Source organism: Macrotis lagotis, chromosome 4 (genome assembly GCF_037893015.1).
Source record: "Macrotis lagotis isolate mMagLag1 chromosome 4, bilby.v1.9.chrom.fasta, whole genome shotgun sequence".
Lineage (NCBI taxonomy): Eukaryota > Metazoa > Chordata > Mammalia > Peramelemorphia > Peramelidae > Macrotis > Macrotis lagotis.
The window spans coordinates 85,876,542-85,889,415 of NC_133661.1; the positions used below are offsets into that span (position 1 = coordinate 85,876,542).

Below are 12,874 nucleotides of genomic sequence, written 5' to 3' on the forward strand. Positions count from 1 at the left end.
AACATGACTTTTGGCTGTATTAAATGAAATATAGCATCTCATGGCTCTCTCCATATCTGACCACATCTGGATTATTGATTAAATTTTGAGCATCACCTTTTAGGAAGGGCAATAACATTTAGGTAGTAAAAATAGTTCATGTTTATGAGGCAGTATGGTATAGTGAACACGCAACTGGCCTCTTAGTCAGGAGCAACTTATTTCAGGTTTTGCCTTTAACCAATCCTGACTGTGTGACCTCGTGTGAGTCATTTGCCTGCTCACTTACCTAAGATTTTAACTTGCAGAACAGTTGACAATCTGCATAGTGGGAGTTTCCTCACCAAGAGGAAATGTACTAATAAAATCATAAGGCAAGAGAGGAAAAGACAAATACACACACACAGACACACACACACACACAGACACACACACACACACACACATGTTTATATAGCAACTTAAAGTTTGCAAACATATCATCTTATTTGTCTCATATTTCCACGAAAGAGGCATTATTATTCTTATTTTACAGATCAGAAAATTGAGGTTCAGAGATGTTTAGTGAATCGCTTTTTTGCCCAGGATAATGTAGTTACCAAGTGTGAATGGGCAATATATGAATCCAGATCTTGCACAGAGTCGTAGCACTCATCCTTTGCAGCATATGATCTTCAAATCTGTAAAAGTATTTTAAATGAAATAGGTTCAATTATCAACTTAACTAGATGGAATCAGTTTATTTCATTACTCTGTTTCTTCTTGGAATGATATGGATCCCCAGCATTAGACTTTGGGCAAACATTGATTTTATCTGGGGATGAAGCACTCCATTTTAAACTCCGTTGACTGAATTAATTACAGAATTTGCTTGGAGTTGGGGCAAGAAAAGGATCTTGAGCTTTGCCATGCACCCTCTTTCCATTGTCATCCCCATTGTGATCCCTCACACCTTCAACCAATGTAGATGCCTTTTTGAAAGAGCTAATGGAGGCATTATCCTTATATTATAATTGAGAAAAATGAGCTCAGAGATGTTTAGTGAATTGCCCTTTTGCCTCTGTGAACACAGCTAGCAAGTGTGAACTCTTATTTTATGCCCCAGCCTTTGATCACTCTTATAATCCTCCTTTATCCCATGTTAGAGTGAAGATAAAGGACTATTCCAGCATGCTATGGACTGTTTAAAATGATGGGATGAATATAAGAGTATTAAAAATAGGTACCAAATGGCTATACTACCTTATCTATCCTCTTATAGTAATGCCTCACTGCCTTACAGTAACTAATTCTAGTGCAAATATAATATGCATTTCTTTAATGAGAGAGGCAATGTGGTATGATTAAAAAGAGATTTGATTTTTAATTCTGACTGACATTCATCTGTGTGACCATGAACAAGACAAAATATCTGAGTCCCAGTTTCTATATCTGTAAAATGGAGGCAATAATATTTATATTGAGTAATACTTATATAGGGTTGATGTGAAGATCAAATTAAATGGTATGTGTAAATTGCTTTGCATGCCTTAAAGGATATTTTTTATTTTTATTATTATTTTAATTAATCTAAATTTGCTTTAGTCTGGATTGTTTGTATCTGAGCCATACAGTCATACACACAGCAAAATTTCCTTTAGTTGTGCTCAAGCAACAGTCCTTGGTATTCGCAAAAGTGAACACTGATATGAATATATATATATATATATATATATATATATATATTTCTGGTACATTTTTTATTTTTCTGCTGATCATACTAAAAATTTCTGAGCCAATTCAGATCCATGAAGATTTAAATAGTCAATTGCACCAAACCTTTGGGTTCTATTTAACTCCAGCCTCATGAAATTGGTATAAAACAATTGTTTTATGTTTTTCAGATGTATCTCAATTTTTTTTGTGGAGTTCCAGACATATTTTGCTCAGGATTATGCACAAACAGCATGGATCCATTCCATTGTAGACTGTGTCACCATGCTTTGTGGTGAGTGTTACCCTCCAAGAGAAAGAACTGACTTATTTTTAATTGTATCTGGTACTAACTTCCCATCAGCTTTCACTGTGAACTTTTCTAAATATTATGGTGAAAATTGAGTAAAGGACTATGATCAATGATCTTTTAGCATCCATTTTTAAATTTTCAATTCAAAATTCTCTTTTCTGTTCCATTCCCCACTCCCTCTCCATCCATTGAGAAGACAAGCAATAGTGTATACATTATACATCAGAAGTCATGCAAAATATTTCCTATAGAGATGATCTTTCTTCCCTTCAATCAAACTCAGCCTAGTTTGTAATGAACAAGATATCAACTTAGGTCAGTTGGTGGTCCTGTGGCTAATACATAAGAAAGAAGCATATTAACTATATGATTTTTCCATAGGCAGAGATTCGAAGCTGAAAATTATTTGATTTGACTATTCATATTTTGAAAGTAAGATGTCAGTAGGTATTTGACTTCTCTTTTCCAAGTCTTTTTATTATCTTTTACCTTTGATAAATTAAATTTAAAGTTCATTATTAAATTAAAACTTATTGAAGCATATAATTAAATGAACTTCAAATAATTTTAAACTTCTTTCAAATTTATTAGGTTCATAACTTGTAATAATAGAGTTTTAAATTCTATTTTGTTTTGCTTTTAGCCCCAAGTTTTCTGCCTTCTTCCACCTCTCCCCCACCCATTGAGAAGGCAAGAGACATGATATCCATTACAGTTAAGTAATCATGTAAAACGTTCTTCTATAATAGTCGTAATCAACAAAAGCAAGAAAAATGAAGAGAAAAAATATGCTTCAGTCTGTATTCTGAGTCCATCTGTTCTCTCTCTGGGAGTAGATTACATTTTTCATCATGAGTCCTTTAGAGTGTTTAAGATTGTTGTACTGTTGCACTGTTAAGTCTTTTGCAGTTGATTATCTTTATAATATTGACATTACTATGTACACTGTTCATTCTGTTATTTCATATAAATCTTCCCATGTCTTTCTGAAACCATACCTTTTTATTTCTTATAGCACAATAATATTTCTTCTCATTCATATATCACAACTTGTCCAATCATTCCCTAAATAATGGGTATCCCTTCAGTTTCCATTTCTTTGCCACCACAAAAGAAGTTGCTATAAATATTTTTGTACATATGAGTCTTTCTTTATATTTGATCTCCTTGGGATATAGACCTAGTAGTAGTATTGCTAGATCACAGTGTACTCATAGTTCAAAAGCTTTTGGGTGTAGTTCCATATTATTCTTCAGAATGGGTTGACCAGTTCACAAATCCACCAACAGCACTTTAGTGTCTTTATTTCCCCACAATTTCTTCAAATTTGTCATTTTTCATTTTTGTAATATTGACTAATATGATATGTATGAGGTAGTACCTCAGAGTTGTTTTAATTTGTTGTCTCTAAATATTAGGGATATAGCATTTTTTTATGTGACTATTGATAGCTTTGATTTCTTTCTCTGAAAACAGCCTGTTCATATCCTTTGACCATTTATCAATTGGGGAATGGCTCTTAATTTTATAAATTTGCCTCAGTTCCCCCTTTCTTTGAGAAATTAGAGAAATGTTATGCAACTTAGTTTTTTTTTTAAAATGAAACAAACTGATCAGTGAGATTTGGAGTCCTAGAACTCGAGTGCAAATATTGCTCTGCCTCTTAATATTTGTGTGACCTTGGGCAAGTGATATCTCTTAGCTGGTATTTAATGAGGCAGCTAGATTTTATAGTAGAGTTATAGACTTGGAGCTATGAAGACTTGAGTTAATTCTTGTCTCACACAACTTGTTATGGGACCTGAGTCAGATCATTTATCCCCTCTGTGTATCATACTCCTCATTTATAAAGAGGGAAAGTCAGACTCAATAGCCTCAGAGATTCCTTCCAGTTTTCGGTCTATGGTTCTATGATCTGCTTCTTCACCTGTAAAACAGGATTGGATTAGAATTAAGTGATCACTTTGACTTAGAAAACCACAAACCAACATTATTTATGCTGTATTATATTTTAATTTATTTTTAAACATCTCTAAGCTACATTTTAATTTTATTTGGACTAAATGATATACAATATTTCATTTCTGGTATTACATTCATATCTGGTATTATATTATTCAAAAGTCTGTTCATTCCCTTCCTGTTCCAAATCTGTGGTCTTGTGCTTTATAACACTTTAGGATTTAGTGAAATATAGAAATCTTATAACCCAGAGGAAACTTTTGCTTATTTCTGATCTGATCAATTAAGATGTCTATTATTAAAATCTCTCTAAAAGACTTTAATAAACTTAATTTAAATAATAGCATTACATCCTAGATTAATGTAATTGTTTCATAAGGAAGAATACAAAGAATCTCCTAGAGTTATTTATCTTCACGTAGTGAGGATAATTCAACAAATACTTAGTGCTTACCATGTGTCAGGTGTGATAAGGTAGGGGAAGTACAAGAGGAAATAAAAGATGCTCCTTGCCCTTGTGTGGTCTTTGTATTAACATTCCCAGTGAGTTTTACTGATAAACATCATGGATCTTTTTCAACTGACTTCTGGCTGTAACCTCCTACATGTGTTGTCTCCAGACATTGCAATTTGATCTCTTGAAAGCAGAGGGGTGATTTCTATTTTTCTAAGTGTATCTGCAGCTCTCAGCAGTATTTTATGCATATCGGAATACTTCACAAATGTTTTTGCATTCATGCATTCATTCATCTAAAAAGATGTTGGGAGGGGATATTGAGGAGGGGATGCTTGTTTGGTTACGGGTTAGACTAGATGACCTCAGTGTCCCTTTCAATTCTGAGATTCTCTGCACTCTGTGAATAATACCATTCATATCCATTGATGCAAGATATGCTCAGAAAAGGTCTGTTTGGTAGCATGTAGCCTTTGGTGACCATTAATGATCAGAATGCCAATTTGAGACATTAGGCTAAGTAAAGTAATCTTGGAAGTGTCATGCTGCACTTAATTGAAGATAATCACACCTTAACAATAGATAAATTTAGAGCAGAGAAGATGCATCCTTAAAATGACATCTGGTTGATACCAATCTTTTCACTGAATCTATACATTTTTTGACAAATGGTCAATGATAGAGTTTGATTTAGCAAATGTAGAGAGTTGGTACCTTCATAAATTGTGGCATGTACCTGTGAAACTCTTTCCCTATAAAAAATAGGAGAGAAAACTTTTTTTTTCACTAGGAAGTCTTGACAATCTTAATTGTTTTACTAAAGCAGGGATATCTTGGCAAAGAAAATTTGCTTGTCCTGAGTCTTCACAGACAACCTACAAGACTTCAAGCTGAGTAAGAGCCAAGAAATAGCAATTCTACCTTTCAGACTATGCTAAAGAGAGAGGCAAACTTTTTTTTTTGGCAGGGTAGGGGAGAGGCAATAAGGGTAAAATGACTTGTCCAGGGCCCCACACTAGTGAGTTTCATGTGTCTCAGACCCAATATGAACTCTGATCCTCCAGACCCAGAGTCAGTGCACCACCTAGTTGCTCTCAAATCAGTTAAAATTTATCAAAGGAGGGGCAGCTGGGTGGCACAATGGATAGAGTACCGGCTCTGGAGTCAGAAGGACCTGAGTTCAAATGTGGCCAAAAGACACTTAATAATTACCTAGCTGTGTGACCTTGGGCAAATCACTTAAATCCACTGCCTTGCAAAAACCAAGAAAAAAGTTACCAATGGAATCTTCTAGTCAAAGTCTAATTATATTTTTCAAGAATCTGCTTAATAGTAAAAGAATAATTCCATTTAATTAAATGAACTTTTATTAATGCAAAGTTCTAAATGAAGGACTCTGAATATAAAAATAATAGAAGACCGATCCTGTTATCAAGAAATTTTCAATTTAAAATTTGTGAAAAATATTTGAGTACTAAAACTATGGTAAAAGAGAAAACATCTTGAATGCAAAGTGGAATTAAAAAATGGTGCTATGACAAATGAAAGGATCATTTACATATAATAAATATCATGTAAATACAGTGTCAAGAGCATGGGTTCTTTTCATCTTAATCTCAGTTGTGACCACATCAAAAGTGGTCTTCAACAAACCATGCCAAAAAAACCCCAACAACTCCTACAAGCAAAAGATAGATGTGATAAAAAATAAAATGTACTTTCTTGACACATGGTAAGATAATAAAAGGTTTTCTCCAATCTCAAGTAGCTGTGGTCTAGTAGGACAGCCCATGTCTTATTGAACAATTTATTTTGAGGGGGTGGGGTTTGGGTGACTTGAGGATTGACTTCTGATTAATCCTATATTTTAGAATAATAAATTTTTAAACTGGAAGGATTATTAGAGATAGCAATAACAATAATGACAACATCAAAAATCGTTATTATTTATATGGTGCTGCTTAATGTGCTAGTTTTGGTGCTTTAAAATTTTTCTCATTTTATCTTTTATCTGGGATGAAGGTATGATTCTGTGCCCTAATTGTACAGAGGAGAATCAGGGCTCCTGAGTGACGGGTGATATCATTCATCACAAGGTCACATAATAATGGACAGTCAGGTCTCCAACCTTGAGTCTTCTTACTCCAAATCCACTATGCCATATTGCCAAAATAGAAGCAAATATGCTACCATTATATGTGAACAATGCTTTGAGATTTGCAAAGTACTTTACATATATTGACTTATGCTTTACACCAACCTTGTGAGTAGGCACTTCATTTACAGATCAGGAAACAACTTTCTTCTAATTGGTTTTCCTCCCCTACATAATCTTGGGCTAGCCATCTAACATCTCTAACATCTTTCCCATGAGTCCTGTGTTGCTATTTCTAACTGATAGAATAAGGAATGCATTCTTACATGAAGAACCAAAAACACAGAAATTAACTACTTTTCTGGCCAAAAGATGAGCTAGGTTTTTCAGTAACTGTTGAGATCTTGGGATAATGTATTCAATCAATGTAAATTCTGCCATTTCAAAGTACCTTTGACCATAATTGTTATTTTTGAAGCTCCTCTCGGTAGTGTTATCAGTAACCACTTATCCTGTCAAGTGGGAATCATGCTGGGTGGCTTGCTTGCCTCGACTGGTCTCATCCTGAGTTCATTTGCCACCAACCTGAAGCACCTCTACCTCACTCTTGGAGTTCTTACAGGTAAGGGTATTTAAGATCACCTCTCTTTGCCCCTCCCCATTCAGGGATTGACAATATATTATCAGAGAAGCAGTTCAAAACTATTGACTCCATCGGTCCCATAAATATGCCTAAGATCTGATTTTTATATATTTAATACTTAAGAAAACACCCGAGAGCCATCATTGATTGTATTACCTTTATCATACTGTCATTCCTTAAGTTCAACTACATCATTAAAATTAAGTCTGACTTCTTTACATAGAGAATATTAAGAGTGGAAGCAAGAGCCACAAGGGGCTATACATAGGGTCATTCTAATAACTCTATTGTCAGGAAATGAAAATCGTTGCAGTGTGTGTATGTTGCTCCAGTAATGTGTCCTTATCTTACAAAAAATAATTTGTACCAAATAAAAAATACCTTTGCAATCAAAACACTGATCATACAAACTCTTCCAGTGCCAAGGAAACTTCCTTTAGGAGAATAATTTTTCATTTTTCAAAAGGAGCAGTTTGTATTAAGCAGTAGGAAGCTGTTTTGCAGAGAATGCTTAAGAGAGAAATGAGATGATATGATGAACTGGTTAATGCTGACCCAGTCATTAGACTTTCAGTCCAGGGGACTGCTGAGAACTTGTTTATTCCTAGGAACCACACCATAGGAGGTGACCTGAGTTCAAGTTGTAAAGAATGCAACACTTTAGAAAGATGATAGATCCTTTTTTCTGTGTTAGCTAGCAATAATCAAGAGATTACTGCTGTCATGCATTGGAGTTTAGTGTGATGTGGTATCCCTGTTTTCTGATGGTGTCATGTTATGCCATGCCACAGAATGACTCCACGTTAAAACCAGTTCAATATATGGTGAATAAAAAGAGCACACACACACACACACACATTTCTATAACTCTTTGGGGCTTACAAAGTGCTTTCTTTTCAATGACTCTTTGAGGCTAGAATTCTTTTTATGTTTATGCTTATTTAATAGATGAGAAACATGAGACAGAGGGGCAAATTAACTGGCCAGGTTAGTAAGTTTCAGAATCTAGATTTGAACCTAAATCTTTTGTCTCTTGAATCCAGTTGCCTTTCTGCTAGACCATTTGAAAATCAGTGGAATGGAAGGGGGAAGTTTGAAAGATTTCTTAGGCCTTTAATCTCTTTTCTAACATCTATATATAGCAATTATAATCAATGGGTATAAGGTTATTGCTTTCAAGTATCAAATTAGAATATCTTCCCTAGCTATCTGTATTAGATTTCTGTTTAATAGTGCAAGGAATAATAAGCATTTTATTTATCAACATAATTTTGAGGAAGGTCCAAAATATCAATACTGTTTTCCTAGATAAAGTTAAGTGGGCAATGAGGCAAGTGGGAAATGAAGGGGAAAAAAACCTTCTATTGGAATTATTTAAACAGTTTGCTTAAGACAAATTTGGTAAACATATTATTTACTAAGTACTTTTGATTCCAGACTCATAGTTTTAAAGCATTCCCCTTCCTGAGAGAATACTACCTATTTACCAAAGAGTGCCTAGATTTTTGGTTGGGGAGAGTTGTTTTTGTTTTTAATTTTTCAGGTTGGAGCTTTAAAAGACCTTAACATAGGAAATATGTGGAAGGTAACTTTCACCTTATTTGAAAGAAAGTTATCACATGAAATTACTTTGTATTTAATAATCTGTAGAATTGTTTGATCCAATAATCAAATGAGATAATATTTGTAAAGTGCTTGGCACATAGCAGCTGATTAATAAATACTGGTTCCCTTCCCTTTCCATAGCTGGTAGAGCTAGAGACAGCATGGTAGGACTGAAACAACAACAATGACAATAATGATAATAATAATAAAAATAATGACAATAAAAGCTAACATTTCTATAGTGCTTATCAGATGCTGTGCTAAATGCTTTCTAAATATTATCTCATTTGATCCTCACAACAACCTTGGGGGGTATAGTTTGTTATTATTTCCATTTTACAGTTGAAGAAACTGAGTCAGGAAGCAGTTAAGGGACTTGCCCAATGTCACATAATTAGTTTTGAATATAGGTCTTCCTGACTCCAGGTCCAGCACTCTATCTATTGTGTTACTTAGCAACCCTAACAGGAAGACCAGGATTCAAGCCCTACTTTTAATATATGTTAGCTATGTGGCCATAGGCAAGTCTTTTAAACTCTCAAGTGCCAGAGGCAGCTAATACTGTAAGTTGCAGATAGGTCCTCAATTTGCATTCTATACTAGGAGTTCCTCCATACTGATGAAATTATAGGTATATCTGGATCAAAAAAATATATAGTATTTCAGTACTAACAGAGTCCTCTTTATTTCCCAGGTCTTGGATTTGCACTTTGCTATTCTCCTGCCATAGCCATGGTGGGCAAGTATTTTAATAAGAGGAGAGCCGTAGCATATGGCATAGCTATGTCAGGGAGTGGAATTGGGACCTTTATTTTAGCCCCTGTGGTTCAGCTCCTGATCGAGCAGTTCTCCTGGAGGGGAGCCTTGCTCATTCTTGGAGGCTTTGTTTTGAACCTCTGTGTTTGTGGTGCCTTGATGCGGCCCATCACCCTGAAGGAGGACCATAAAACCCTCCCGGAACAGGGTCCTGCCTCCAAAACGAAGAAAGAGGACTTGGCACCTTTGTCTCTCTGCTCACCTTTGCGGAAAGAATGGACTCATCCCTGGTTTTGCTGCTCCTTGCAGCAAGAATACCGCTTCTTACTCATAGCAGACTTTGTGGTGTTTGCTACATCCATCCTGTTTATGGCTTATGGCTGTAGCCCTCTCTTCGTGTACCTGGTGCCTTATGCCCTGAGTGTTGGAGTGAGTCATCAGCAAGCTGCATTTCTCATGTCCATTCTTGGTGTGATTAACATTGTTGGCAATGTTACCTTTGGATGGCTGACAGATAGAAGGTAAAATGGGGGGAATAATAGTTGCTTGTCCTTTGGAGAATCTGCTTTTCCCAGTTACCCATTATAGAAAAGCCTTGATGTGTTAAAAGTGATATAGTAGCAAGAGTACTGGTTTTAGAGTGAGCTAATGGGCTCAAATCTTGCATTTTTATATAATATCTGTGTTATCTTGGGTAGTTACTTTAATTTCTCTAACCTTCATTTCTTAGCTGTGAAATAAGGGAATTGGATTTTATTACCTCTAAAGTCCCTTACAATTCTAAATATCATGGCTTTATGTTATTTCATTTGCCTTCAAGACACTTGGGGGCAGTTACAGTGTAAAAGTACTTAATTTCTAAGCCTCATCATGCATAAGATTGAGAAGTAAATACTATAATAGCAATTTACTGGTCCAGAACATAAAAAAACTGAGTATTTTCTTCAGCAAAAATTCGAATTTATTTGGTTCTGAGAGACTCCTACTTATCAGCATTTTTGTTATCAATGTTTTATTATCACCATCATCTTCATCATCATCATCATCTTCCTCCTCAATATTCATCATTCAAATTATTACAAAATACTTTACTATCCATTTCATCTTCAGCTCTTCATGATCTCAGCTTCATGATGTAGGAAGGCTACCTCACATTCTACACAGAAGGCTATATAGGACATTCTCCTTTATCTAGGGATAATTGATAACAGAAAAAGGTCACTTAAAATAAATCTATTTTTTAAAAAGACCAATGATGACTTTATAGCAAATAATGGAGAGAAGGGGTTAGTGGGAAATTAGTCCTGGAAAAAATACACTTCAGAATTCTACATCTTAGTTCTTTTGGAAAAGTATTAAGAGTTAAAGAAACTAATTTTTAATCATTTATCATTTGTTTATCATTCTAATGTCTGTCATCTAACAAGGACTTAACTAACATCAATCTCCATTGGGAGTAAGAGAGAATTTCTTTTAATCCTAACATCCTATTTTTAACATATACACATAAATAGCTCCATGTAAAACCAGAGAGAAGTCCCATGGTGACTCAATCTTTCCCAGTATTGTCACTTTCTAGCTATGACATTTAATTTGTTAAAACATTCAGTTTCCATAAGAGTGCATAATAGGATCCTCATCATCTGAATATTCAATATTCTAGTGCCAAGTTACAAATTTCCATTTTGTTTTGGTTTAGAGATGTGTATGATTTCATTATTTGAGGAAACCCCTTTTAGCAATGTACTAACACAGCTATCTAGCAGTTTCAAATCTAAGACAGTTGCCTAGAGGATTTGGAGTGACTTGCCAGTATGTATCAGAGGAGACACTCGAGAAACTTTTAAAGCTTCTAACTCTTAAACCAGTTGTATATCTACTGCACCAGATCTGTTTCCCTAAGAGATAAAACAGGGTCAGGGAAACAAAAGTCACAATGACACAAAAATATTTTGAATAATGAATTGATCACTTATTAAACTGACCCTCCTGCTTCCCAAAAAATCCCTCAGGGCTTAAAATGAACAGTCCTTGATGATTGGAAGTACTTAAAAGAATGATCTGAGTCTTAAAGAATTAAGGGAAGCTCTTGGGCAAATTGATGAAGTCTGCAAACATTGTTTCAACAGTAATCCTCCTTTTGAAGAATAGTAAGGTCAATCATGATACCATGTTATGCTATCATATTATTTTGTCAGAAAAATTACACCAAAAAAAAATTTGATGTGTTCTTTTTTTTGTTCTAAGAATTAGTATAGAAGTGAGGGCAGAACAAAGATGGTGGCTTGAGGGTAGGAATTCCCCAAAACTCATCCTTCAAAAAACTCCAAAAGCCATAAAATTATGACTAGCCAAAATTATAGGAGCAGAACCCACAGAAATACTGAGTGAATCAATTTCCCAGTCCAAGACAACTTAGAAGATCTGCAGGAAAGATCTGTTTCACTGGAACTGGAGGTTGGAAAGAACCGCAGTGCAGCCAGGCTGCATAGTCTGGCTGGAGAAAGCCAGTCCAACCTTCTAGGAACAACCCACAGGACCTGTGGGTCCCTGAAGGTGCCTGAGTCCATGGCAGAGGGGGCAGTTTCCAGACCTCTTGGCCCAGTGATTGCCAGGTATAGCTTGAGTGGGTGGTGAGAGAACTCTGTGGCACTAAAGTGAGTGTGGAGCCCTGACCTCAAAGCAACCATGTGGTGGGAAATTGTGGAGCCACCCAGGACTTCAAGAGCACTCAGCCCACAGACAGTAAGGTGGAGGGGAAAGACTGCAGAGGTCTCTCCGCTGTCCCTGGTACAGGACTCTTCTGTTTGTCCACACTAAGATCCAGGACACGTTCTGGGTTCCTATACTATCATAGAGGAACAGGATCCCTCATCATAGCTCCAGGGCAGAGGGGAGGGCCTGTGGTCATCCACAGATCAGAGCACAGGCAAGAGAACAGTCAGAGTCTCTAATAAGATCTTGGAGGAATTAAGTTTCCTGTGGGATGCCCCCCAAAATCCCCCAAAGGCTTTGAAAGTGTGGTAAATTAGTCTCAAGCTGAGGAAATGAGTAAACAACAGAAAAAAAAAACCTGATCATAGAAAATTACTTTGGTCCCATGAAGGATCAAAATACACACTCAGAAGATGACAAAGTCAAAGCTTCTGTATCCAAAGCCTCCAAGAGAAATAGGAAATTGATTCAAATATGGATGAACTCAGAAAAGACTGAAAAACAAATAAGGGAGTAGAGGAAAAATTGGGAAGAGAAATGAGAGCTATGCAGTTAAATCATGAAAATCAAGTCAGCAGCTTAGTGCAAGAAATACAAAAAGTAACATGTTAAAAACAGTTTAGGTCAATTGGAAAAAGCAACCCAAAGGGCAAACGAAGA

The 12,874-nt window shown here is 35.7% G+C and overlaps 1 protein-coding gene across 6 annotated transcripts in view; it reads left to right on the plus strand.

The window, feature by feature from the left end:
- SLC16A12 (solute carrier family 16 member 12) overlaps nucleotides 1–12,874 on the plus strand; it is a 142,340-nt gene that overhangs the window by 102,577 nt on the left and 26,889 nt on the right. For 5 of the 6 annotated variants that reach the window (XM_074233409.1, XM_074233408.1, XM_074233411.1 and 2 more), the window contains exons 3-5: nucleotides 1,863–1,966; nucleotides 6,974–7,117; nucleotides 9,438–10,020. In XM_074233409.1, the coding sequence (XP_074089510.1) occupies nucleotides 1,863–1,966; nucleotides 6,974–7,117; nucleotides 9,438–10,020 (831 nt within the window). Of the gene's footprint in view, nucleotides 1–1,862; nucleotides 1,967–2,627; nucleotides 7,118–9,437; nucleotides 10,021–12,874 lie in introns of all 6 variants that reach the window. The other variant, XM_074233413.1, reaches the window with a different exon arrangement.